This window comes from Magnolia sinica, chromosome 16, assembly GCF_029962835.1.
Source record: "Magnolia sinica isolate HGM2019 chromosome 16, MsV1, whole genome shotgun sequence".
Lineage (NCBI taxonomy): Eukaryota > Viridiplantae > Streptophyta > Magnoliopsida > Magnoliales > Magnoliaceae > Magnolia > Magnolia sinica.
The window spans coordinates 54,919,225-54,932,589 of NC_080588.1; the positions used below are offsets into that span (position 1 = coordinate 54,919,225).

The 13,365-nt window shown below is 40.6% G+C and overlaps 3 protein-coding genes across 3 annotated transcripts; 2 read left to right on the forward strand and 1 right to left on the reverse strand.

The window, feature by feature from the left end:
- Nucleotides 1–6,509: 6,509 nt before the first annotated feature.
- LOC131228857 (probable ubiquitin conjugation factor E4) lies at nucleotides 6,510–7,371 on the reverse strand. The gene is made up of 3 exons (XM_058224706.1): nucleotides 7,254–7,371; nucleotides 6,959–7,110; nucleotides 6,510–6,834 (listed from the first exon to the last, which is right to left on the reverse strand). Exons 2-3 carry the CDS (start codon nucleotides 7,078–7,080, stop codon nucleotides 6,510–6,512), a joined length of 447 nt encoding a protein of 148 aa, XP_058080689.1. The 5' UTR covers nucleotides 7,081–7,110; nucleotides 7,254–7,371.
- A 2,114-nt stretch (nucleotides 7,372–9,485) lies between these two features.
- LOC131229230 (protein ALP1-like) lies at nucleotides 9,486–10,945 on the forward strand. Its single transcript, XM_058225130.1, has 3 exons — nucleotides 9,486–9,970; nucleotides 10,063–10,291; nucleotides 10,385–10,945. The coding sequence occupies exons 1-3, from the start codon at nucleotides 9,503–9,505 to the stop codon at nucleotides 10,873–10,875; spliced, it is 1,188 nt and encodes a 395-aa protein (XP_058081113.1). The 5' UTR covers nucleotides 9,486–9,502; the 3' UTR covers nucleotides 10,876–10,945.
- A 62-nt stretch (nucleotides 10,946–11,007) lies between these two features.
- On the forward strand, nucleotides 11,008–12,258 carry LOC131228858 (uncharacterized protein At2g29880-like). The gene is made up of 2 exons (XM_058224707.1): nucleotides 11,008–11,534; nucleotides 11,620–12,258. The coding sequence occupies exons 1-2, from the start codon at nucleotides 11,109–11,111 to the stop codon at nucleotides 12,256–12,258; spliced, it is 1,065 nt and encodes a 354-aa protein (XP_058080690.1). The 5' UTR covers nucleotides 11,008–11,108.
- Nucleotides 12,259–13,365: the final 1,107 nt, after the last annotated feature.

Here is a 13,365-nt window from a genome sequence, read left to right on the forward strand (position 1 = left end):
GTGGTTGCAACATTCATACTACTGAAAACTGTCCAACTATCTCTGCCTTTCAAGAGGTATTAAATGAGCAATCCAATGCTGTAAGCAATTACCAAAGACCTTTCAGTGGGCCCACCTCTAACACATACAATCCTGGCTGGAGAAATCATCCAAACTTCAGTTGGAGGAATGGACAAACCGCTACACCTCAAGGTTACCTAAATCAAAATCCAACTCAAGAGAAACCTCAAGAGGATTCAGTTCTGAAACATTTTCAAAAGCAAGAGCTTTTCAATCAGGGTATGCTACAGGCCTTCCAAGACCTAACAAAAGCAATACAAGGAGTTAAGGCTGAAAATACGATTGGGAACAAGGGGAGCTTCCCAGCTCAACCTCTTCCCAATCCTAAACCGCAATATAAAGTTAGCGACCCAAGCTCTTCAAATCAGATGGAGCAAGCTAAATCCATCACCACTCTTAGATCATTGACAAAACCATTCCGGTTATGGCTGAAAAGCCTAAGGACCCGGAAGTGGATAAAGAAGATGGATCTAGCCATGCCCCACCAGAGTTAGAACCGGAACCTCAAGGAAAGTCGGTTGCACCATTTCCCCAATGGTTGGTTGCACCAAAATCGCTCTCTAACTCTCAGGATATTCTAGAGGTGTTGAAACAAGTGAAGGTCAACATTCCACTACATGATGCCGTGAAACAAATACCTTCATATGCTAAATTCCTGAAAGACTTATGTACGATCAAAAGACGGTAAAATATTCAAAAGAAAATCTTCCTGACTGAGAAAGTGAGTGTCATCCTAAAGCAAGATGTGCCGCAAAAATTCAAAGACCCCGGTAGCCCAACCATATCATGTGTAATTGGGGACCATCGAATTGATCACGCACTTCTTGACTTAGGAGCGAGCGTTAATCTTATCCCCTACTCGGTATATAAACAGTTGGGGTTAGGTGAATTAAAACCCACCTTAACCACACTACAACTTGCTGATCGCTCTGTTCGTATACCAAGAGGGATAATTGAGGATGTGTTGGTCCAGGTTGATCGATTTTACTACCCAGTTGATTTCATCATCCTGGATACCGAACCCATCGGTAACACAAGCACTCAGATTCCCGTCATTCTTGGTCGCCCATTCCTTGCCACTTCAAATGCAATTATCAATTGCAGGAATGGTGTCATGAGTATGTCTTTCGGGAATATGACATTAGAAATGAATATCTTTTTCAACACGGCCAGACGGATAGAGGAAGATGACGATATCTACGATATTAACATGATCGATACTTTCGTGGATGACAGGACACCCCTTACCTTATCCTCTGATCCTCTAGAGACGTGTCTGGCCCACTCCCATGAGTTCGATGATGACATAATTAGGGAGACGTGTGCCATGCTTGATGCAGTACCGGTACTTGAGGTTAACCGGTGGAGGCCACAATTTGAAGAGTTACCCCAAACTGATGAAGTGCCTCTACCGTCTAACCTCAAGCCACCGAAGCTTGACCTAAAACCTCCTCTGTCTCTGATTTAAAATATGCATACTTAGGTCAAGATGAGACATACCCTGTGATAACTGCCAACCTTGAGAAAGAATAAGAGAGTATGCTCATATCTACTCTCATTAAGCATAAGGGAGCCCTTGGATGGACGATTGCGGACTTTAAGGGAATTGACCCCTCGATTTGTACTCACCGCATTTATCTTGAGGATAATGCAAAGACCGCTCGACAATCACAATGTAGACTAAATCTAAACATGAAGGAAGTGGTTAAAGCCGACGTTCTTAAACTATTGGATGTGGGTATCATATACCCTATATTCGATTGTCAATGGGTGAGTCCAACTGGTGGTTCCTAAGAAGTCCGGGATCACCATCGTAGCCAATGCCAATAATGAACTCATGCCAACTAGAGTTATTACTGGTTAGAGAATGTACATTGACTACAGGAAGTTGAATATCGTCACGAGGAAGGACCACTTTCCTTTACCCTTCATTGATCAGATCTTGAAAAGGTTAGCTGGTCATTCCTATTACTGTTTCCTTGACGGGTATTCGGGCGACAACCAGATAGAGATCGCCCGAAGATCAAGAAAAGACTACGTTTACATGTCCCTACGGCACCTTTTCCTATCGATGCCGTTTGGACTATGTAATGCTCCCGCCACCTTCATAACATGTATGATGAGCATATTTTCTAACATGGTGGGGCAATATTTAGAGGTCTTCATGGACGATTTCTCTGTCTTCGGTCCATCTTTCAGCGAGTGCTTGGAAAGTCTTAAATGTGTGCTGAAAAGATGTGAAGAAAAGAACTTGGTACTTAATTGGGAGAAGTGTCATTTCATGGTTCAGAAGGGAATTGTCCTTGGACACATTATTTCATCCAAAGGAATCGAGGTGGATAAGGCAAAGATCGATCTTATCTCTAACCTACCTCCACCCAAGAACATAAGGGACGTGCGATCCTTCCTAGGACACGCCGGGTTTTACAGAAGATTCATAAAGGACTTTAGTCTCATCTCTCGTCCTCTATGTAATCTACTTCAAAAGGATGCACCATACGAGTGGACTGAACCATGTCAGGAAGCTTTCACTAAGCTTAAGGGCATATTGACTAGTGCACCCATCATACAGCCACCTGACTGGAGCATTCCTTTTGAACTTATGTGCGACGCGTCTGATTATGCTCTTGGGGCAGTTCTAGGCCAGAGAAAAGATAAGAAATCCTACGTTATTCATTACGCAAGTAAGACTCTAAATCCTGCCCAAGTGAACTACTCGACTACGGAAAAGGAACTCTTAGCCGTAGTGTTCGCCTTGGACAAATTTAGGTCCTACTTGATTGGATCCAAGATCATTATTTACACTGATCACGCAGCGCTTAAGTATCTTCTGTCTAAGAATGATGCTAAGCCCCGCCTGATACGATGGATCCTCCTACTCCAGGAATTTGACCTAGAGATAAAAGATAAAAAGGGAGTAGAGAACGTAGTAGCTGACCATCTTTCTCGCATTAATCCCTCTGATTCTCTTGAAACAACACATATCAATGACATGTTCCCCGATGAACAATTGTTCAGAGTCTCCCATTCACCTTGGTTCGCTGATATTGCTAATTATCTTGCCACAGGTTCCATACCGACACATTGGACTGCGCAAGATAAGAAGAAATTTTTCACCAAGGTACGTAACTTTTTCTGGGATGATCCGTATTTGTTTAAATATTGCCCAGACCAAATCCTGAGGAGATGTGTGCCAGACGATGAGCATCAAAGTATCATCTCCTTTTGTCACTCACAGGCCTGTGGTGGTCACTTTTCTGCTAAAAAGACCACGGCCAAGATTTTGCAGTGTGGCTTTTACTGGCCCACTATGTTAAGGGACACTCATGAGTTTTGCAAAGCTTGTGAGCGTTGTCAAAAATTGGGAGCGTTGTCCCGTCGAAATATGATGCCGTTGAATCCCATTCTTATCATCGAGGCATTTGATTGCTGGGGCATCGATTTCATGGGGCCATTCCCCCAATCTTTTCGGAATTTATATATTTTGCTTACCGTAGACTATGTCACTAAATGGGTCAAAGCGATTCCATGTCGAACTAATGACCATCGCACGGTCATTAAATTCCTAAAAGAGAACATCATTTCCCAATTCGGAACGCCTTGAGCTATCATTAGTGATGGGGGCTCACACTTTTGTAATAGACCATTTGAGAGTTTAATGAAAAATATGGTATCTCTCATAAGGTGAGCACCCCATACCACCCACAGACAAGCGGGCAAGTTGAGATTTCCAATAGGGAGATCAAACACATTTTGAAAAAAATGGTTAACCCTGACCGTAAGGATTGGTCAAATCATTACTGATTAAGGGCCCGTTTGGACGGGTGGATTCGAACGGTAACGGACGGCTTAGGATGGATTGCGGAGTCGAATCCCGCCCCATATGAAAGACGACGCGTTTGGGATCGCAATAGGATAGGAATGCAGCCACAGGCGAGGGATTTTTCGTGGGATTAGGTAATCCCTTCGGATTGGCGACTCTGGAGGTGGATTGCGTCTCGAGGCCATCCCAATCCCTCCGCATGCAGTCGGTCGTTGGGACTATGGGATGGGATTAGAGAGCCAGGGCGGGAGTAATGGCGGGAGATAGGGCGGGAGGTGATTTTTCGCGGCCAAACGGGGCTATAAATTCAGGTATAGTGTGGATCGCGATGGCCATGAGTTCCTCCATCATCGTTGCCATCATTGTCTGATAGTTGGGCTGAGGGCAGAGGTACAACTTCTTCCTCCCTCTCGAAACCCTCATGTATGTCAAACCCTCATGTGCAGCCCGTAAGATTGCCCTTCGAGATGCATGGCTATTGTCTGCTTTCTGCCATGGCTTCCGATTAGGGGATTTTTATTGTGCATGTTTGATTTCAGCCAGGGATCTGATAAATACACTATTATATTTACTCCTTTTCTCCTTTAATCTTCCTTTGGTCACTGAATAAATTGGATTATCTCAAATTTCGCTGCTAATATGACTGGATTTTGGGGGTTTTTAACATGTTGCTTTCTCAATCCATTTACTCCCCCAAAAAATGGGGTTGTTGGGTAATTTGCAATCGTTTTCCTCTGTTTACACCGTTTCTGCGTTAATCCTGCTATTGTTAGCGCAGAATTTTTGGAAATTTCATTTTGACGCTGCTCATGGCTTAGGGATTTTGGGGGTTTTGGACTATCGATGTCTCAAACCATGAATTACCATGAAAATGGGGGTATTTGGATTTTGGGAGTCTTGTGTTATTTTTTATGTAAAACTTATAGATTTCAATTGAAGCATGGGTAAAGATGATCAACTTCGGATTGCACACATTTTTTAGTCCATGGAGTCTACGTTATCCTCTATGTCCATCAATCAATTTATCTTTAGCCTGTAGTGTTTTCAGTTCTTCAATACTATTGGATTCCAACTACATATACACAGTTGGATTCATTCAACTACATAGTGTCTTTCGACGCCTTATGTTTTGAGTTTTTTTTTTTTTTTTGTAAATTTGTTGCTAACTTGCAGCCTGGTTTTACTGAATAGAAGGTCATTGATCTCGAACCTTGCATTTGATAAGGATCTCTGGTATGTTCCTTTCAACTATCTTACTTTATTTCTGTCCGATTAATTGCATTTGCTATTCATGTCTGATTCTGTCAATGGATGTTATTCATGTCTGATTCTGTCAATGGATGTTAATGTAATGGTATTGAGCTGAGCTTTCTCTTTAATTTCATTCTGGACTTGTTTGCAATAGTTGGGCTTTGCATATATGTTGGCTATGATCATATATTACCGGTAAAGCCTGTTTTAAATTCTTGAGTAAAGATTCTTCTCTTACATCATGAAATCCACTGTTACCTGTGGTAAGAAGTGAAGGACCAATGAAATAGGCCACCGTGTCTTTTACTAGAAGAAATGAAGAATTTCAAGGGATCAATTTACTTGAACAATATGGTTGCAGTCCTTGAATATCATATTTACTTGAACAATCCAGGGATCAATTTCAAGGACCACTTCCATCATGCACCCTAGAATCATGCTCAAGTGTGTGTGACATTGATGGGGTGGTGGAAACAACCGCTTATAAGATATTTATGAAAAGACTTACTGATTTGCTTGTTTACAATGGGATATAGGTGCCTGCCATGAATAATTTTGATTTTATTTAATTGTACAAACCAAGGATCTAGTTGAGGACCACTTCCATCATGCACCCTAGAACCATGCTCAAGTGTGTATGTCACAAACAATTTAACAAGCAACATTTGGAAACTTATTATTTCATGGATGGTTGTGTGGAGTTTCATTGACAGTTAATGTACGTAGCAGATATTACACAGAAATCTTCCAAGTATAAAAGCAGATAAATCCTGTATGCAAACCATGCATTTTAGGTTTGCAGATGGGTTCCACACTTGGTACTGTTTGGGTTCCTTGTATGTGGCAAAATCCTATCCATGATCTGGTAAGCTTCTTCACGCAACAAAAAGCAGCTTGGTAGTGTGGATTTTTGATGAACGAAAGGGGTTTGGGTCTGTTTGGATGCTTGGAATTTGTTGTTCATCCCATCAATGTTAATTTGAATGGGGGCTTCTAATCACATGGAGAGAATCTGCATGACCATTGATTTGTTCAGATACAGATTATAGCTATACACAGATGGCCAATAATTGAAGAGTTTGGATGACAATCTCATTTTATTAGGACTGCTCTAGCATAGCTCAATACAATATATTGGGCTAAAATATAGATTAAGTTATTCCTATTTTTAATATAATATACCAGAATTAATCTAAAACAATACAATATATCATAACTATTACAATTCAAAAACTCAAACCTCACTGGAAAGTCTGTCGAATTGAGTCAATTCGAGTAAACTTGGCTGAGTTTTTCCAAGTCATGAACACTATGACTGGTAATATTTAATCTTAGAAAATGGAGAATCATCCCTAAAAAGCACCTAACCTTTTTTTCATTTGTTCATAGCCTGTATCCTTACCTGATCTAGATGATTGAAGTCTGAAAATGCTTTCAGAAGCCCCAAATTGAGCACCCGTGCAGTCATGAAGAAACATTCACAAATAAATGGGTACTTATTCTTTACACCACAACTAGAAAGTGGCTTCGCTTTAGAAAGAACAGAACTTGTACTATTGCCAGAGCTTGTAGCTTCTTGAGACTGTAATAATCGATTCTCTTCATCACTTCTATGACTAAGTCCATCAATTTTCTCACAATTATCTTTGCCAATCCATGCTGCAACCTCCTCGGATGATGCATGGAGAGCTGTCAACCCTCTAATATACATACATATACATATGAACACTAATCAGGAGGATGCGAAACTTATAATACCAAGGAGAAATGTGAATAGAATATGAACAAAATTGGCAAAAACCTATTTCAGCTAAGAACCCTCACCTTAAATCCAACCGGCTATTATAAAACACATACTTTGGGTCAATTTTGTCTCTTTTTGTTAGATTTGCATCTAGAAAGGGCTCACACAGCTGAAGCATGACTGCACTAAAATTGAAAAACATGCCAGAACTTGCACAAGATAGTGGATCCACCTGTGAATTACATCCTAATCCAAGGTTAAAAAAACTTGAAAACTTTTATTTCCCACAGAAAAAAAGATTTTGTGCAATATAAAATGTTCATTGCAGTGTATATGGATTTTAACTTGAAAATAGCAAGCTCTGAAAGCAGTCACCTGTATATGAGACCTCGATGCATTCCTCTTGATCAACTCTGCAAGATACTCAAGAACACATTCTCGGGTATCTGTATTTTTCAGAAGAGCAAGCAGGACTTCCCTAAGGCCATCATATAAGTTGAATGGGGGCTTCTAATCACGCGGAAAGAATCTGCATGACCATTGATTTGTTCAGATACAGATTATAGCTATACACAGATGGCCAATAATTGAAGAGTTTGGATGACAATCTCATTTTATTAGGACTGCTCTAGCATAGCTCACATGTGGAAAAATTTCTTGCATGGTTGATTAGGCAGAAAGAGTGCTTTTGACTTTTAATTTTCTTTTTGGTTTTGGTTTGCTTTGCTTTTTGGTTGTTTGAATTCTCTTTCACAGGCACAAATTCATCAACTCAATATTTGCCAATGCATTCATTTTTTTTTCTTTTGATAGTAGTATGACCAATTAATTAGCAGATCTTGGTTTACATGACTATAACAATGATGTAACCGTTCTATCTATCTAGCTACCTATCTACCTAACTTCAGCAGCAAAACTATTTATGATGACTGCTATTAATGAAATCAGGTGAGCTTCACCATGCAGTTGATCGGACCCATAAATCAGGATAGTCCAGTCATCTGGAGAGCCACATGTGTGCATTCAATGTGGGTCTTTGGCAATTTTCACTAAACCATCCATTGTGTTCCAGCATGTGTGGCCTGCCTGATTTTCAAACCAAATCATCTGAAGGGTAGAACCCTCTTGCATGGCTGAGTTGAGAATGCATTTTCAGATAGAATGTAATTAGTTTTCATGATATCTCTGTTGGTCAATACAAAGTAAATACATCACTAAAATGTTGCTACTTAGTGGGAGAGGTTGTCACATGTATGTGGCTGTTCTATCCTACATGTCTGTAAGTTGCCACTCATGTTTTACTTTAGGAGAACTTCACGGCTGTTGAATTACTCATGCTGTAGCATGTTAAGCTCTATTGAATTCTATTCATATTTTCATAAAAATCTGTTTACATCTTGGGATGAATACTTGACAGGAGAAATGATCACCTACAACCAGTTACTGCTATCCACCATTTTCTCCTTATTCAAACAATACTGCAATGCAAGCAGACTTAGTACAAATTTATAAATAAGACAGGTAATGATCACACACTGAAAGGGAAGAAATGGAGATGGATGTAAAAGTAAAATGGGTGTAGGTGAAATGGGTGTAGGTGAAGTGGGGGCAGTGGTCTAAAGTTTTTATTTTTGGCCTGTTTGATTGTTGTTATGTGAATCTTGCTTGAGATATCTACTTAATATCTTGGAATTTATAGACTTGTGTTTGAATGGTTTCATTGTTTTTATTTTCATTTGCTATAGTCCTCACTTATCCTATAACAATATTTCTCATGTCCTTTTACTTTGATTAACACCAATCTCATGTCCTTTTATATTGCATATTTTAATCATCTCATGCTCTTTTATATTGCATATTTTTATAATCTTCAATAACTATATGCTCGCACTTGTGGCTGGGTGTGGCTGTGGGTGTTTATTGGAAATGCTTACTTCCCATCACAGCCAATCATTGATCAGGACTGTTCATTCCATTTTTTACAAGCCATAGATTAGATGGTTAGCATCACAAGCTAGAGCGGTTCTTTGACATCATAAGCAATCCATGATGGGGCCTATGGTAGATGTTTCAGATAATGATTGGACCTGTTCCCACTTTGTTTTCCATCAATCTTGACTCTTCATTTTCAAACCATTGATCTGATGATTAGGATCATTCCTGCATTTGTATACTTGAATGGATGGTCCAAATTGACGATTGGCCATCCCATATATCAGTTTAATGTTTTGGGGGCATTGCTAATGTCCCTGTGAAGGTGGGGATGCTAGCATTCCTATGTATATATATGGGAAATACCAATGTCCCCAGTTTGGCCAATTGTCAATCCAGAACATCAAAATGTGGGTCAGCCATTCTGCTCTGGTTGGCATTTTGTTACAAATGTCCATTTTTTATGAGCAATATACATACATACAAATAGTGGGAGGGGTTTGCTAGGCCCACACACCTATATAGTGTTGCTCATCATCTACACGCTACAAGTAGGTGCAACATGGTACTGTACCAGATCTGAGCTTTTCATCAGAAGTGACCTTTATGTATTTCCATGGAAATCAGGCATATTGGAATTCTCCCTACAAAATATAGGCATCAAACATATGGATTCTTCAGATGAGGATGAGATGAAGAGGGTAATTATGTCTCAAGCGGTGTCAGCTTGTGTACAGGCTGTTGGGGAATATTGTCGCTACTACATGTTCAAACAACCGGCGCGTCATGGGGATGATGAGCGAGCGAAGTTCATCAATTCTATTATTCGGGCTAGCGATGGAGATTGTTTAGATCAACTTAGGATGAATCGAGATTCATTTTTTGAACTATGTACGCTAATACGCGAGAAGACAAGACTCCGTGATACTCGTAATGTTAGTCTTGAAGAACAAGTAGTTATTTTTCTACACACATTGGGACACAATGTTCGCAACCGGGTTTTAGGTCACAGATTTATTCGATCAGGAGAGACTGTCAGTCGGCACTTTCACCGTGTTCTAACGGCAATTGTATCACTATACCCCGATTTAGTTAAATCAGCCGGAACAGAGACGCCGTTGGAGATCCAAACAAATCTAAATTGGTCTGCTTACTTTCAGGTAATTTTCCAATAGGTCTGTCATCCAAGTTAGTAATTTTCACTTCAATTCAATGTGTGGTCCTTTCATGATAATTGATTCGCATGGTTTAGGATTGCCTTGGTGCAATTGATGGAACACACATTCCTGCACATGTTCTAGCGGTTGACCAGGCGAGTTTTCGCAATCGTAAAGGGGTCCTCTCCCAGAATGTCCTGGCAGCGTGTTCATTCGATATGAAATTTACATATGTATTGGCCGGTTGGGAGGGTTCTGCTTCGGATGCGAGGGTGCTACACAACGCAATGACTCGATCAGATGATCCCTTGATTGTCCCAAACGGTACTGCTTATATGTTAAAACAGTGTCACTCTAATTTATAACTATGATTGTATCCGATTTTTCACTTAAGGGAACTATAATTCGAATGTGTAGGAAAATATTACGTTGTCGACGCTGGATATGCTCATTCACCTGGTTTCATGGCTCCATACCGGGGCGTTCGATATCACTTACAGGAGTATCGAACCGGGAGAGCGCCTGCAAACATGAAGGAGCTGTTTAATTATCGACATGCACAATTGCGCAATGCAATCGAGCGTTGTTTTGGTGTTTTGAAAGGCAGATTTCTCATATTGAAGAGCGCTATGCAATATGAATTTCAAACACAAGTCCAAATTGTGATAGCATGTTGTGTCCTACACAATTATATACGTACCGAAAATGAGTCTCGACTGGACAGCGATTTCGTTGGTATATCTGCAGCCGATGGGGTGGCTATCCCGACACCTGTAGAGGTATCAACTAATGATGAGCGTCAATGGTCCATTCGAGTAACTCGGCGTGAAAAAGATGCTTGGAATCGAGTACGCGATGACATTGCAGCTAGAATGTGGGCAGATGCTCAGCACAATAGTAGGAGTTGATAGTCGATACTTCATGTGTCATTTACATTACATTAGTTGGATGATAGTATATTTCAAGTTTACTTAACTTTAAATTTTCTCTAATATAGTCACCCAGTTACATTAGTTGGATGATAGTATATCGATAATGATCAATGAATTTATCCCTTTTTGGCGTATATGTTAATAGATGTTGTTTTGACGATTATGATTGACATTGGTAAAATATCATACATACTCCGTATTCAGGTGAAATGACAGACTCCTTTAATGTTACATCAACACCGACCCAATCACCCATAAGAACACCGCCGGTTCCCACTCGAAGTTCTCCGCGTGGGAAGACGGTGAAATCTCTAGCGGAGCCTTTATCTAGAGCAGCAAAGATCAAATGGACTACTGCTATGGATCAGATTCTGTTCGACACATTTATCGAACAAGTTGCATTAGGGTGTAGAGCTGATAATGGTTTCAAGCGAGAGGCATACCAAATTGCGGCTGAAGAAGTTACGAAGCATACTGACGTAGCCGTCCAGTGGCAAAACGTGTCGAATCGGTTGAGATATTATAAAAGAGAGTATAATGCAGTGAAAGACATGCTAGCAGCGAGTGGGTTTGGTTGGGACAATGAGAGGATGGTGGTCACGGCTCCAGATGAAGTCTGGGAGGAGTATCTTAGGGTAAGTTTTACTGATTTTTAAAATCCCATCATACATCTCTACGTAGTTTTAGCCCTTAATTACAACTGACTTATTCATATGGCAGTCTCACCCACGTGCCGAACGACTCCGAGGGAAACGCATCGAAAGGATGGATGACCTTGCAGTAATTTGCGGATCTGACCAGGCCACCGGACGCTATGTGCAAGGCAGTAGGAGTATGGCTGCATCAGCATCATCTTCTCGTCTTCAGCGAGATCTTAATGAATCATGGAGAGAGGTTGATGATATGGATGATACTATTGACCTATCAGAGGATTATGTAACAGACTCCACAGGGACCATTCCATTACCATCGGACAGTCCTGTGATGGGACATCATGACTCCCGCAGTACTCCTACTCACACTTCTGATTCTGATGTTAACAGAGGAGGGACAGGTACATGGAAACGTTCGTGTTTTCCTCGTCCCTGTGATGTATTGGGGACCTCTCTGCAGACCGTAGCCGACTCGATGATAAAATTTGGGCTTGGCGAAGAGGTCAATCGCACAAGCAAGGTTCTTGATGTGCTAAAAGAGGTGAAAGGCCTGACCAGCTCTGAATTTCTTGAAGTTGGTCGGATCCTGAGTAAGGACAAGTCACTTGCGTCGTTCTTTGTCAGTCTCCGACCCGAGCGCCGAATGGAGTGGTTAAAGAAAACACTCTGTGATCACTTTGGTGATGGAGGTGTTGGACCTATCTGACATTGAATGAATGGTTGTCTTAATTTGTTTTTAAAACTGGGCATGTAATAACTTTCTACTGTTGGTGTTTTTGGTTTTTTTTTTTTTTTTTTTTTTTTTTTTTTTTTTTTTACTGCTACTTTGGACTTTGATGTGCTGATTTTCTGGGATTATCATTACCACTATGAATTTTGTGATTATGACTATATCGGATCATTTGTTACTTATCTTTTCGTATATCTACCAAAATGCATGCATTATGCACGTTAAGCCGGAACGGAGCACACACTTGATTTACTGGAGGATGGTACGTATAACGACCTTTTCAATTCTTGTTCAGGGTAAATAATTCGTATTTGGATTTCTTATGTTTCTCCATAGCATCAAGTTGCTACCATAATCAACAATTTGAAACATTTGTCATCACTAACCCTCACATTTCAATGCAGATGGGTAAAGAGAAGTATTATGTTGTCCTCGTTGGACGTCATCCTGGTATATACGTCACATGGGACGATGCACGAGTAGAAGTGGAGGGATTCAGTGGGGCCAGACACAGGGCTTTCAAGAATTGGAAAGAGGCTGTGGCATGCTGGGAAAGTTATTTCGAAAAGGCTAGGGAACTGTCTAGACCTATTACAGATTATCCTATTCATCAGGTTGCTGCTTCATCTGCTGAGGTGGACATCCCTCACACGACCACCTCCTCTATTCGACAGACGACACAACCAACCATGGTTGTGGTGGAGAGGGCAACGTTGATTGACGATCTTGGGCTATCGGACAGCGAGAAACTCGTGGCCCTTTTGGTTGGCGTGTTGGTTGTTTTCTTTTCGTTGCTTATAATTTTCAAATTTTAGAAATTATTGGTGTTGTACTTTTGAGTATCGCACTTTATGGATTTTTTAGGTTCTACTGGATGTTTTTTAGCATACTGACTTACTCAGTATGCTACCGTACTGAGTTAACTCTGTTTAGACTTACCAACAAATTTTTTGCATCTTATTTTTTGGATGGAAACCATCAAATAGGCGAATCAATGGAATAATGATTTGCACCACTAAAATTTTGATCATGTGGACCATAACTTAGTCCGCAACACAGAATAATGATCTCCACCGTTGAAAC

What these genes read in the sequence shown, in the direction of transcription:
- LOC131228857 (XM_058224706.1), bottom strand. Translation starts at nt 7,080, where the DNA reads ATGTTTTTCAATTTTAGTGCAGTCATGCTTCAGCTGTGTGAGCCCTTT. An exon ending in AATAGCCGGTTGGATTTAAG is followed by an intron (nt 6,835 to 6,958) that starts GTGAGGGTTCTT and finishes TATGTATATTAG; the next exon opens with AGGGTTGACAGCTCTCCATG.
- LOC131229230 (XM_058225130.1), top strand. Translation starts at nt 9,503, where the DNA reads ATGAAGAGGGTAATTATGTCTCAAGCGGTGTCAGCTTGTGTACAGGCT. An exon ending in ATTGGTCTGCTTACTTTCAG is followed by an intron (nt 9,971 to 10,062) that starts GTAATTTTCCAA and finishes CGCATGGTTTAG; the next exon opens with GATTGCCTTGGTGCAATTGA. An exon ending in TCCCTTGATTGTCCCAAACG is followed by an intron (nt 10,292 to 10,384) that starts GTACTGCTTATA and finishes TCGAATGTGTAG; the next exon opens with GAAAATATTACGTTGTCGAC.
- LOC131228858 (XM_058224707.1), top strand. Translation starts at nt 11,109, where the DNA reads ATGACAGACTCCTTTAATGTTACATCAACACCGACCCAATCACCCATA. An exon ending in TCTGGGAGGAGTATCTTAGG is followed by an intron (nt 11,535 to 11,619) that starts GTAAGTTTTACT and finishes TTCATATGGCAG; the next exon opens with TCTCACCCACGTGCCGAACG.